General features: G+C 44.3%; 1 protein-coding gene across 2 annotated transcripts in view; it reads right to left on the bottom strand.

Annotated features, from left to right (window-relative positions):
- The window catches only part of HLTF (helicase like transcription factor), a 109,671-nt gene that overhangs the window by 81,190 nt on the left and 14,268 nt on the right, over nt 1–14,213 (bottom strand). For both annotated transcript variants that reach the window (XM_068280750.1, XM_068280749.1), the window contains exons 2-4: nt 8,945–9,146; nt 7,175–7,341; nt 1,650–1,786 (exon numbers count right to left, since the gene is read on the bottom strand). In XM_068280750.1, coding sequence (XP_068136851.1) covers nt 1,650–1,786; nt 7,175–7,341; nt 8,945–9,118 — 478 coding nt within the window. In that variant the 5' untranslated portion in view covers nt 9,119–9,146. The remainder of the gene's footprint in view (nt 1–1,649; nt 1,787–7,174; nt 7,342–8,944; nt 9,147–14,213) is intronic.

Raw genomic sequence — 14,213 nt, 5'->3', positions numbered from 1 at the left:
CATCAACCCTTCCCCGCATTTTAACAGAGCCCATTGTCAGCTACACAGCTGACTTTGCATCTGTCAGTGTTGGCCCAGCAATGTCGCCTGTAGGATTGCAATCAGATCCCCGATGGGCGATGTCAGCAGTGTGTATGGGCCTTTATTTTAGCTCAGCAGCAGTATATGAGAAGCCCCCTAAACTTAAAGTACAAGAGCCAATTGATGCTGCAGATTAGATACTTACCTGGGGCTTCCTCTCGCATGTGCAGAAGACCCCCTACTGACAAGGTGGAACGAGTTACCGGAGCTGCCTGCAGCTGAACGGCAGACCGCGGGAGGACGGCGAGGGACTACGACGCGCTTATGGTGCTGGAGGTGCGAGTTTCAAATCTGCAGCATCGATCACATCTGGTGTCCATTATTTATTGGATTTTTATAGCGCCAACATATTGCGCAGCGCTGTACAATAAATAGAATTACGGACAATGAAAACAGAAGTGACAGCACAATAAAGGTAATAGACAATAGATACAACAATACAGGTAATAAGAAATAAGATACACAGCACAATGCAGATAGTAATACAATGCCAAATCATACACTGGAGTGGTAGTGGTAAAATACAAGTTCCCATAATTCTGGGAAAAGTGCACACAGTCATGTATGATACACAAGGGGAGAGGGTCCTGCCAAAGGCTTACAATCTAGAGGGAGGGGCTGGTGACACGAAAGGAGGGGGTGCATCAAGAAGTTCTTGGCAGAGAGGGTTAGGGCAGTGTTGAAAGGGCTCCATGTTCTGAATTTCCTGGTTCAAACCTACATAGCTGTGACTAGGAATGAGCAAGAACAATGATGTTGCAAAAAGTGAGGGGGGCACGAGCTGCATATGCAGGTGTTAAAGAGGAACAGTAGTGAAAATAATGTAATATGCTTCATTTTTACAATAATTATGTATAAATGATTTAGTCAGTGTTTGCCCATTGTAAATCCCCGATTTACATTCTGACATTTATTACATGGTGACATTTTTACTGTTGGCAGGTGATGTAACTGCTGCATGCTTTTTGGGCAGTTGGAAACAGCTGTAAACAGCTATTTCCCACAATGCAACAAGGTTCACAGACAGGAAACTGCCAGAAGTACCACAGTCCTCAGAGTGTCTTGTGGGAGGGGTGTCACCACAATATCAGTCATACAGCGCCCCCTGATGGTCTGTTTGTGAAAAGGAATAGATTTCTCATTTAAAAGGGGCCATAAGCTATTGATTGGGATAAAGTTCAATTCTTGGTCTGAGTTTCTCTATAAACTCACCTAGGCCCACCATCTCCCTTCCGAAGTGCTACGTTCTGCATTTCCTCTTCATACACTTCTGCCTTCAGAGTGGAAGCTCCAGTTTATAAGGCAGAAGTGACAAAAGATGGAATGCAGCATAAAGTGCATCAGAACGGAGGCATTCCCTCCGAACCATTCCCCCCCCCCATACACAGCCCATGCCCCCATGCACGCTCCAGGGCGATTTCAATTCCACAAAACATTCTCGTTCATCTCAGGCAATCACCTCACATTTTTGGAAATGTTCACCAAGATGGTCTCTATCCAAAATACTTTGTTGCTCAAGTAATCGGTTTTAATTAAAAGAAAAAAAATATCCACATTACAGTACTCACTTTTTTTGGGCAGGGGTCCAAATTGAAACCCAAATTTCTTCATGTGGTCTAAAACCACTTGCTTGTTTTCTGGCGTTCCCCAAAAACTCAGGTTCACTGGCACAGTAAAGGCATTGTTTGCCCCATATGGCACTATACTAAGATAAAAAAATATATTTGTAGAATGTATATGCTTAGTGTACAATAATCAAGATCAACTGTGATATCGGAGTTGGGCACAAACATTAACCACTTCCAGACTATGCTAATTGAAATCTACGCCCTGTTTGGGAGGCGTTAACCCTGCCAGGGCGTAGATTTCGATCATCCCCGCCACACATACCCACCGACTGCGCCGCTCTTTCAGCGCTGCAGCACACTAGATCACAGGGTCAGGAGCCAATGAAGTCGGCTCCCGATTGGCTCAGGGAGCTCTGCCATCATAGAAGCGGCAGAGTGGGTGGGCGACAGCGACAAGTGAGTGGCGGGTGCGTGCAGCATGACATTGGTAAATCCCGTTTTGTGAACCAGCAGTCTCTGGTCTTTAACCCTCCTGGCGGCCTATTAAAAACCGCCAGGGGGCAGCGCAGCAGTTTTTTTTTTTTTTAAATTAATGTAGCGAGCCTAGGGCCATGGCGATGGGCAGGATGACGTCACCGACGTCATTGGGAGTCCCGATCCACCCCTCAGCGCTGCCTGGCACTGATTGGCTAGGCAGCGCACATGGTCTGGGGGGGGGGGGGCTAATTGGTGCGGAGGCGATCGGAGTGCACGCGCAGCTAGCAAAGTGCTAGCTGCGTGTTGCGCAAAAAAAAAAAAAAAAAAAAAAATGCAAATCGGCACATCAGGGCCTGAGAAATCCTCCTGCGTGGCTTACCCCGAACTACAGGGTTACCCTGAACTAAACGGGGTTACCGCCAGGAAGGTTAATGGGCCAGAGACTTAGCACGCAAATAGTTAAACTATAACCATGTACTTACAAATCTAAATAGCTTGCCTTCTGATCCTGGGGGGCAGCTTAATGATAATAAAAGGGACACTATGGCGAAAAATTGTAAAATTTAAAATATGTGCAAACAGACAAATAAGAAGTACGTTTTTTTTCCAGGAGTAAAATGAGCCATTAATTACTCTCCAATGTACGGTAAATTTCTCCTATGTTGCTGTCACAGTAGGTAGTAGAAATCTGACAGAAGTGACATGTTTTGGACTAGTCCATCTCTTCATAGGGGATTCTCAGTAAGGCTTTTATTCTTTACAAAGATATGCCCTAAAAAGGATTTAAAGAATGATGCTGGAGCACTTAGTGAAGGGGGAGGAGCTTGCTATGCAGGAGTGAGGGAGCGTGATCCTGAGCTCCCAGCTCAGCGTGGAGTGAACCGCCGTCTAGCAGGGCCCCGGAGCTGCCAGACTAGGCTGCAGGACAGTTCGGGTGTCCTGGGTAGGATGTCCGGGTACCCCATGTGAAAATCGCAGGAGCGGTGGGCGGAGGATCAGCGGAGGCCAGCCGCGGGTGACAGAAGAAACACAAGCGGGCAGCCACAGCGGAGGAGGCAGCGGGAGAAGCAGCCTGGGCGCCTCATGTGAACGAAGCAGGAGTTTATTGCACTGTGAAATGAATTTGGTTGCTAGCGTGCGGTGTTGTCAAGTAGATTGGACTGAACTATAGGCTTATTATACCACAAAGCACTAGAGACTGTGTGTTATTGATGGGACAGTTTCCCTGCTGGTCTGTGATAGCTGCGATATCATGAAGTGAGCTGATAAGGTCTTTTTAGACTGGGAAATACAAGCAACACTTAACTGTTAACGATATTGGTAGCCTGCTGCCCTGCTATGTTGTGAAGTGAAATAAACTGCTATCCTGCTAAGTAGTGAAGTGAACTGGATTTAATGCCTGTCCTACAATGTGTGAAGTACTGGTGATAGTCTGCTATTAACTGATCTGTGAACTCTCTAACCCGCCACACTGTAACGGGAGCTGGGTGGTTACCTTGTTAACCGGTGAACTGTCTGTGGGGAAATTCGATTAGATTGGTGTCCTAAACTGAAAAAATGGTGAAAGATAAGGATAAAAAGGCGAAGAATTCTACTCTTAAAGAAATAGAAACAGCAACTCAGATCAGTTAGTAAATTTTTTCCAACCTCAGATAGAGCCGCTACAGGTAGAATGTCTGTGGAGGGGAAAGCATCAGCTGAAAATTTCCTTCCACCATCTAACACAAGCTCTCCGGGGTCTGAAACTAACCAAGGTAATAGCTTGGAGGAGATATGGAGGTGCTTGCGGACTATGCCAACAAGGCAAGAGGCCCAAACAGATCAAATAGTGGCTTCAATGAAGGCAGAGATAGAGGTTAGAGAAGAAATGGTCAAGCCACAGGGGAGGACTGGGACCATGGAGGAAACCGTGAAAAAGTTAGACGGAAATAGACATTTTAAAGAAAACAAGTGAGAAATAAAGAAGCATAAACATCAGTCTGAATTATGAGATTGAAGATATGCAAAACCGTGAAAGAAGAAATAAATTGAGGGTAAAGGGGGTCCCAGAGACGGTACAAGGAGAGGATATGACGACATATTTACAAGCCCTGTTTAATGATCTGTTGGGGTACCCAGAGGACCATAAGATAAAATTTGATCGAGCACATAGGGCCCTGTGGGCAGTGCCCAGAGAAAAGGAACCCCCAGAGACATAATATGCAGGCTACACAATTTATGGTATAACAAAAGCTAAAAAAAATACCCCATTTGAAGAGATATGTAGGGGGAAGGGCCAAGAAAGAGGGACCCTTACAAAGGTTTATGCGTTACTGAATAACACTGAAGAACCTGCTGCCTTAGTGCGGGCCGGATGGGAAAAGGACCTTGGAAAAACATTTACAGTAGAGCAATGGAAGAGAATAACTAAGTGGGCAAGTAAGTCATCCATATCCACAAGGGGGCAGGAAGCAGGATATAAGATATTTACGAGGTGGTACCTTATACCTGTAAGGTTGAGCAGGATGTTCCCAGGTACTTCAGCGTTGTGCTGGAGGTGTGGAGAGGGATATTTTTTTTTTTTGGGGGGGGGGGGGTAAAAAGATACAGGTGTTTTGGGAGACCTTTAAAGAATATATATTCTTCAAACAGGGGAAGAACCCCCGGAGGATCCTGCTTTCTTTCTGCTGCATTGCAATGAGTGGCCATTGAAGAAATATGAGAGGTCTCTGATAAGATTTCTGGATAATGCAGCCAGGGCCCTCATAGCAATGCACTGGAAATCGACTCAGAGCCCAGCAATATGGGAGTGGTTTGTAGAAATAAGAGTCTGGAAGATGGAGGAACTAACTAGCTTTGTACATGGAGATATAGGGAGACACGAGGAGAGATGGGAGGCAATGGCAGGAATTTAAAACTTCGGATGAATATAGGAGAATGAGGGGGTAGTCGGAATAGACGAGAGCCCCCTGAAGCGACAGGTGATAGGTGGTGTTGAGCAAAGGAGAGTAAAAATGAAAATGCAATAGACTGACCCATGGGGGGAGGGGAGTGAATGGAAGTTAGATGGAGTTAGTTGGGAGGTGTGAGTAGGGGTGTATGGAAACTAGGGAGGTGGGAGAATCCACGAGAGAGATATAAGGTCATTAGTGATACATGCGATATAAGGGGTAACACTAGAAAGTGGTGTATTGAGGAATTATTATTGGGATTGAGGGGGATATTTCTATTTATATTGTACAATACAGATGTAACACTATATGGAGAAAAAAAAATAATTATTAGTGGTTCTTGTTATATTATATATTAAGTCTGTATGAAGTTCATATTTTGAAAATTTAAAATAAAGATGATTTAAACAATGATGCTGGGCAGCTTCCCTGCTCGCTACACAGTTTATTGGCAGTTGGACAGAGCAACTGCCATTCACTAAGTGCTTTTGAAAATAAACAAATCCCTAAGAATCCACATGAAGGGCTGGTGCACACCGAGCGGCTTTTTGGGCGTTTTCAGATCCACTTGCAGCTGCGGATCTGCTTGGTCAATGTATCTCAATGGGGTGGTGCACACCAGAGCGGCAGGCGTTTTGCAGAAACGAAAAATGCCTGGGTGAGGCATTTTTTGGATTTCGGATGCGTTTCTGCCTCAATGTTAAGTATAGAAAAAACGCAAACCGCTCTGAAAAACGGCACTTCAGAGCGGTTTTGCAGGCGTTTTTGTTACAGAAGCTGTTCAGTAACAGCTTTACTGTAACAATATATGAAATCTACTATACTGAAAACCGCAGCAGCAATCCGCAAAACGCCTCATAAAAATAAAAAAAAGCGTTTAAAAATCTGCTAGCATTTTGCGGATCTGCTAGCGGGTTTTGGTGTGCACCAGCCCGAAGAGGTGGACTGGTCCAAAAACCTGTCGGTTCTGTCAGATTTCTACTACCTACTGTAGGGGACAGCAACATAGTAGAAGAGTAATTTATGGCTCATTTTACTCTGGAAAAACGTTCTTATTTGTATATGTTTGCACATATTTTCAATTTTAAAATTCTTCGCCATAGTGTTCCTTTGGGGGGAGAATGCTTGGGGCGATTGGTGGTGTGCTTTTTTCAGCCGGTTGCTCAACCAATCTGCATCAGGTGATCCCTGCTGGTGCCGGATATCTGGGACTCTGTTGTAAGTTGTCTTCATGCAGAAACTATATGAATACTGCTTTTTTTTATTACATATTTTTGTTGATAAATGTTACAGTATTGTATAAACTGTTATCAGTAGTATCAACCTTCAAACATTTTAAAAGCACATTGAAAACAACCAACTGTATACTATGTTTAAATCCAGAGTTGTCCAAAAGTAAATCATTTATCCATGCTTCACCATGTTAAACGCAGGACTCAACTTACAAACAAATTCAACTTACAAACAATCTCCCAGAATGGAACCTGCTTGTAAGTAGGGGACTGCCTGTATACCCCAACGTAAATCAAGCCCCCCCCCTCTTATTTTTACAGGTAAAAATGGTTGACCTGATAAAATGAGGGAGCCTTTACTCCAACAACCTGGAACAAGTGGAATGTTCCCCACACCACTGATTCCCATCAATGCAAAATATGCAGCAAGGCATGCTGAGAAGAGATTGGTATAGATACCTCTTCCTGATTCCCATCAAGTCTCCTTAGTTTGGCTGCTGCACGCTTACATGTACTCTGGGTATCATTGCCATATCTTCTGCTGTATCCATCCAAGCTCTCATTCTGGGTTCCTCTCTCCACCGCCATAATGTAATTTCAAGATTAATATCAGCAATGGATGTCAAAATCCAGAATAAAGCTGAAATAAAGCGGCAGCAGTGAGGGACCCAAAAAAGCAGCAGGATCAGGAGGACATGGCGGTGCACAGCAGCCAAACTAGAGACTCAATGGCTGAAACAAAGCTGATAAGTTAATGGGATCCCACCAAAACTGCTATATAAATCAATAATAATAATAGTGACATGACTATATACGGCAGAAGATACTGTATCAGTTCTATATATCAGGTCTTAATTAAATTAATCAGTAATAATGATAAACTTACCCTTCAATCTTTGCTAACTTTTGGTCCATGATATGGGCCAAAGCTGCAGCAAGCTCCTTCTTGATGTGGCCGATTTGTTCCCCATAAACATTGTTTACCTTCACTGCATTCCTGTCATATTGGTTGTTTGGCTCACGCTGAAGTGCCACCATTTCATTATTGTTAATCTGGAACATTAACAGTTTTGTACATCTGCAGGCATTATTTCATTTCCACAGAACGCATCATTTATGTAACGTATGTAAGCATTCATAGAAAGGGCATCTTTTATAAAGTGCACCTGAGGTGTGTATGCATATTTTCCATTTATATCAGAAAGCATTTCTTGTTAATACTGAAATAATGTCTGTCTTTTACTCATTCTTCTGGAATCAGAAAGCATCTACCTTCCATAGATGTAAGGTCATAGACAAAATCATATTGATTTTCACAGCCGCGCTCACTAGCTGCTCTACATTACATAAAAGGCATCCACAGTATCACTCTGGAAATATGAGGAAGAAATAATTGGTCGTCTTCCACATCTCCAGAATTTGTTTTACCTTTACTCCTCCCCCCTCAATACAGAATGACATTAAAGGAAAGGTGCGAGATGGATAAAAGTAAAGTAATAAGATCTACTTACCTGGGGCTTCCTCCAGCCCCTGGCAGCCTATGTGTCCCTTGCTGCAGCTCCACTCCCAGCCGGTGGCCTGGGGTCCCCTCCGTTGCAGATGCCTGCATCTTCTGCGCCTGCACGAGCTTGTGGCTGCGCTCACGTGGTCTGGAGTGTTCTGCGCAGTATGCTCCAAGTCACATGATCGAGAGTGGCGTGGCCACGTGCAGAAGATGCCGACTGCAACAGAGGGGACCCCGGGCCACCGACTGGGAGCTGCGGTGAGGGACACGTAGGCTGCCAGGGGCTGGAGGAAGCCCCAAGTAGATCTTATTTTTTTATCCAGCTCGCACCTTCTCTTTAAGTATCTGAAACTAAGCTATAAGCAGCACGACATTGTGGCACCGGCAGCTGCTTTGCATTAACACACTGAAACTGAAGGACAGGCCCTTTGGCAGTGGTTGAAATCGATGCCCTTGTTGGAAGCTGTTATTGATGCCTGGATGTAAATTCCACCTCACCGCCGCCACGCACTCTTGGCGATCCTGCCAATCATTACTGTCTTCCCACCGCCGCAGCTCACTCGCTCCGCTGTCGGTATGACATTATAGCTCCATGACCCGGTCACAGCCTATTTCATTGGCTCTTGACACTGTCACCAATGTGGGCAAATCCCATTGGCTTACATTGATCAGACGGTCAGAGAAATCCGGTGTCCTGAGGAGACAGGCCTGTGACGTGTATGGCGGTAGCAGTGATTCATCAGCATGCAGCAGTTTTTGGTACTAGCAGTCTCTGAACTTTAAGGGTTACAGAGACCACTGGTACTGAAGGGGTTAATGATCATTTTCATGGATAAATCAAGAGTATGGTCTAATTTTATAAAGGGGGAGGGGGGGGGGCTAATAAGTTTGGCCCTAACTGTATATCAGGGTTTACTATACCATGGGTTACTCCCATATACTTATGATGCTTGGCTGGGACCTGGATGCTTAGTTTACTATATCAGAGTTTACTATAACGAGAATATACTGTATTATACGTTGCAAGACAAGTTATGTTGTGAGCAAATGGATTAGATAAACACTGCATGGGGCGGTAGCTATCTGTAGTACAGTATTAGTTTGTTGGTGTTGCTTTAGCTTGTTTCCTTTAGTTTCTATTAATAAACTTACCAGTCCACTATAGTAGCGCAAACCAACTACATTCCCTCTCATAGTTCCAAAGTAATGTAATGAATCAAAATCCTCCTCTGATGAGGTAGAATCATCATCAGTTGATGACAGTGTGTCCAGTCCCATGTTTAAAAACTTATCGAAAGGATACCACCCTCGCCTGTCATGCTGCATGGACTGGAGGAACTTCCACACAGAATTTCTGTTGGGACAAAATAAAAATGCTTTAATACAGCAAAATCCTTAAGACCATTACTAAGCATGAAAAACATGATACCATCAATGAAGATATCAGAATCAGAAAGTAGACTCTTTCCTACTGGAGGATGAACTGCACACTTGTTGGGCAATTCAGCCACTTGCGGCTGGAGGCCACAATTTGATTGCAGACTAAAGGCGCTTATAGCAGTGATTAGTAACACTGGACGCATCACGTTTGACACACATCGGTGTTACCCAGCGGCCAAAAAACGTCTCATGTCACGTCTTACAACACAGCGCTGCGTAATATGTTGGCGCTCTATAAATACAATAATAATAATGATAATAATAAAGAGCGTAGTAAGCATACATGCAAAAACAGCACTAGGGTGAAGCAGAATAATGGTTCACCCTGTTCCTGCATATGTCCCAGCGGCCTTAATTACTATTCCCCCTCCAGGCCAGCAAGGACTCGGGAAATTCAGTTACCAGATGTTGTTGGCGGACTGAGTACGCAGTTATTATAGTTATTTGGGCTCAGTCTATGGCCTCTATACATAAAGCATTCCCGCATGTGGTAATGCTCAAAACAGCTGACTTCACCGACCATTTACCAAAGTGTCCATTCATAAAAGCTGTTTCCGCATGAAAAGCTACAATTCCTGAGCTGTGCGGGAAATTACCGCCTTGTGCGGTGATTATCACAACACGTCACTACATGTCAATTCATAAAGATTAGAGCAGGCGGTATCAGGACGGAGAATACCGGCTGTTTAGAAAAGGCGATAAGCCAGCGGATAACAACCAAGTTAATGGAGACAGACCTCCCAGGCAGCAGCAGTGAAAGCAGTAAAAAAAAAAAAAAAAAAAAAAAAAAGGCTTTCCGGAATACCCAGGCTATGTTTTTTAACCCCCTGGGTACCTGTTTTCAGATAAATTTCTCATCAGAAAGCCTGCATGTGTAACATTTCTTGAAGTTCTTCTAAGCTGCGGCAATTAGACTGTTTAGAAAGACTATGAGGGCTGGAACCCACTAGAGCGATTTTGAGCATTTAGGGAGCGCTTTAAAGAGAGTCTGAAGCGAGAATAAATCTCGCTTCAGACCTCATAAATAGCAGGGGCACGTGTGCCCCTGCTAAAACGCCGCTATAGCGCGGCTTAACGGGGGTCCCTTCACCCCTAAATCCCCCTCGGTGCAGCGGGGGAGCGCTTCCTGGTTGGGGCAGGGCTAACCGCCGCAGCCCTGCCCCACGCGCGTCTGTCAGCGCGTATCTCCGCCTCTCCCCCGCCCCTCTCAGTCTTCCTTCACTGAGAGGGGCGGGGGAGAGGCGGCGATGCGCCGCTGACAGACGCGACTGGAGGCAGGGCTGCAGCCGTTAGCCCTGCCTCCAGGAAGCAATAAATCTGCGACCTTTCTACGACACTCTTTTGCGGGGGGTGGGTTGGGGGTGAAGGGACCCCCGTTTAGCCGCGGGATAGCGGCGTTTTAGCAGGGGCACACGTGCCCCTGCTATTTATGAGCTCTGAAGCGAGATTTATTCTCGCTTCAGACTCTCTTTAAATCGCTAGCGCTTTCCCTAAACGCTCTGCCAATGTAAATAAATGTAACAAATTCCAAAGTAGCGATTGCGATTAGCAAAATCGCAATCGCAGGACATACAGCATTTTGGGAGCGTTTGCGCTTCAATGTAATGTACTGAAGCGCTGACAAATCACTAAGTGCGATTGCAAGCTGTAATAAAATTCTGATACATTGAAAGGACCAATCAGAATTAAAATCGCTACAGAATCGCTGGCAAAAAGCTTACACTTTTTAAAATCTCTCCCAAAAGCACTGGAAAACGCTCATGAAATAGCTTACAAGACTCGCGATTGCGATAGCGTTTTGCGATTTGTAGTGGGTTCCAGGCCTCAGATTCAGAGAAGATTCAGGACAAGGAGAGGCAGTTTAGATGTGATTTTTTTTTATTTTTTTTTAAGGGAAGTTGGGGCTGCCTCCTTTATTGTAACTGTCTCTGCACAGAGAAAATGTATCAACTCAGCCAGCACCGCCAGTTTAGTTCAGGAATTCCCCGACCTTTTATCGCAAGTGTAAAAATTTTTTATGAATTAGCACACAAAAGGTCTAAAATACCGATGCTGTATTTTCCCTCCAAGTTTATTTTTTTTACCGCAAAAATGTTATGAATAGAGCCCTTTGACGGAAAACATCCCATGTTACTTGGGAAGGGAGAAAAGAGGATAAAACCATACATGGTATAGTGTTCCACCCCTATTATGATTACTTCTTGTATTCCCGGTTTCCAACAGTGTCACTTCTGTTCCCAGTGATCTCTTTATATTTAGGCAAGGCATAGATTTTAATTATCCTGGCTGCCGTATGGTCGCCCTTACCACCGCTGTCTACGTCACTGCAACCGCTCGCTCTGCTGTCACCCTGACAGCAGAGCATCTGTATCTCACTCAAGAGCCAATCTGAATCCGCAAGTATTTCGCAGGGCTGTGGAGTCGGTCCAAAAATCCACCGACTCCTCAGTTTAGGATTCCACCGACTCCTCTAATTTGCATATTACAATTTTGTTGATTAAAAGTATGTAACGTGAAATTCGTCTCTTAACTGCCAACGCTTAGGAATTTTACAAGACAACTGAAGTGAGAAGGATATGTAGACTACTATATTTATTCCCTTTAGACTAAAACTAGTCCTTGGTAAGAGTACTTGTAAAAGGTACAAACCGGAACAAAGAACATCTATCAGGCCCTAGGCAATGTAAGTGTGGGAACATGTAAGAATGATGTGCAGGTACTCTGCAGGGGAATGAGGAGATTGTAAACAGACAACACCTCTGTGTTCAATGTGCACAGCATTCTCAGTGGATTCCCTGCAGCTCTGTGGGGAGTGCATATGTAGAGTATAGTACTACTGTGTAACAAAGTAAACCTGAGACTGATGAAATTAAAGTTTTATACATACCTGCGGCTTCCTCCAGCCGCCTTCAGGATAATCCATCCCTGGTTGTCCTCCTCCACCACCTGGATCTCCTGCTATGAGTCCAGGTACTTGAGCCAGTCGGGCGTAGTGCGCATGCACACACTCCACCGCCAGGAGCATACTACACCTGTGCAGCACTATTGCGCAGGTGCAGAATGTTCCTGGCTGTGGGAGCGGCATGCGGCCGGACAGCGCTGACTGGCTGAATTACCAGGACTCTTAGCAGAAGATCCGGGTGGTGGAGGACAGCGAGGGACTGATTAGCCTGAAGGGGGCTGGAGGAAGCCCCAGGTATGTATAAAACTTTACTTTTCATCCGTCTCAGGTACCCTTTAATTTGCAGTCACTAAACCAAATTTTAACAACATATCAAATTATTTGATTTCATCAGCAAAGGGAGTGCATACATTTGCATAAATGAGCATCAATGCAGAATTATTTCCATCTCATTGACCATCTCTATTAGTGACACAGCTACACATCGGGCTTTATTCTTACAGCATAGATGTTATTTAGTATATATAAGAGATTCCTGTGTACACATCATATATACAGTCACAATCAGATATGTATATCTGACCTTAAAAATACGGGGACTGCTTTATTGAAGCAGCACAAGTAACTAATTTTGATTGGTTTATTTCATTTTTGTGGACTAAGCACAGCTATTACTGTATATATATATACACATTATTTTTAATGACTATTATCTGAGAAATAGAACATTTTATCATATTTTCTATTTTAATTACAGTTACAAATTCATTAGGAGTCGGAGTCGGTGCATTTTTTCCCGACTCCACAGCCCTGGTATTTCGGGCTTCCCTGGGCAATATTGAAATACGTGCCATTTTGGGGGCACCCTGGAGTCACTCCAGGGATGATGCATGAAACATACAGCATCTGGGAGGATAAGGGACTAGTTAAGCTGGGAACTTTTCTTAATCTTGAAGAACACAGCTGGCTAACCTTCAGGGAAGTATAGAGGGAATATCAACTCCCCAAAGCTTAGTAAATCTTATGTATGCACAAATCAGGTCATACACTAAGGCCCATCTGCGGAATCTATGTTTGTCAGAACTCCAGAAAACTCTAGCACAAATTATCATCCAAAAAAAAAAAAACAAAAAAAAAAACAAAGCTTAAAATTGTATAAGTTGGATCCCCTACTTAGAGGACGAACAGATAGGGGAAAATATAGTTGAGAGGAAAAGATAGTTGATGGTAATACTGCCTTATGGGGACTAATGACAAGCAAAAAATGGAGGAAGTCATGCCTTTTATTTATGTTTCGTGCTAAATATGACTTTTAGTATGCTGCATCACCGGCTCGCTATAAAAACTGTTGCACCAAATGTACAGTGTTGAATGCAAACTTATTTCATTGCATTTGGTCATGCGCAAAGATACAGCAATTCTGGGATGACGAAGTGGGAATATGCCCTTTGTCTAATGTCCGCAGCTCAGTCCGCAGCTCATAAGACGGTCGCTTCAACGCACAGCGGCAGCGTGGAAGCGACAGTCTTATGAGCTGCGGACTGGCGGCGGAAGCAGAGCGGAACCAACGAGCCTGACCGGGAGGCACGGGGGAGAGCCCGTGCCTCCCGTGCGCAGTCATATGACCCTATGTTTGTGAGTATTTTAAGCTATTAAACGCTATTTTAACAAACAGAGCTGTACTATGTGAGGTTTCTCATTCTATGAGGTACTTGTGTATATGAAAAACGGTGGCAATAAGGAAGAAGGAGGGACGGAGCAGATGCACTGACCGGGGAGGATCACATTGATCGAGGAGGATAACGTTTGAGTGCTTCTTTGACCAGTCTCACAGAGGTCAATAGGATCCGGTGAGTGTAATCACATATATAAGATCGAAAAATTGTGTGGAGCGCTATCTTTTATACCAAAGGAATTGTAGTTGCATTGTATACTACATATACACAAATGAATTCCAAGGTCTCAATAATGCACAATCAAGTTAATTGAAAGTATCAAAAATACACAGAACCCGACACTTCGGGTCTTCATTATAGGGCAGCGTAAGTTGCGGGACGCCGCGACTACAAGCCTAAAACC

Source organism: Hyperolius riggenbachi, chromosome 4 (assembly GCF_040937935.1).
Source record: "Hyperolius riggenbachi isolate aHypRig1 chromosome 4, aHypRig1.pri, whole genome shotgun sequence".
Lineage (NCBI taxonomy): Eukaryota > Metazoa > Chordata > Amphibia > Anura > Hyperoliidae > Hyperolius > Hyperolius riggenbachi.
Note: the sequence above shows the minus strand (reverse complement) of the source record. Positions and strands in the feature narration are given on the sequence as shown.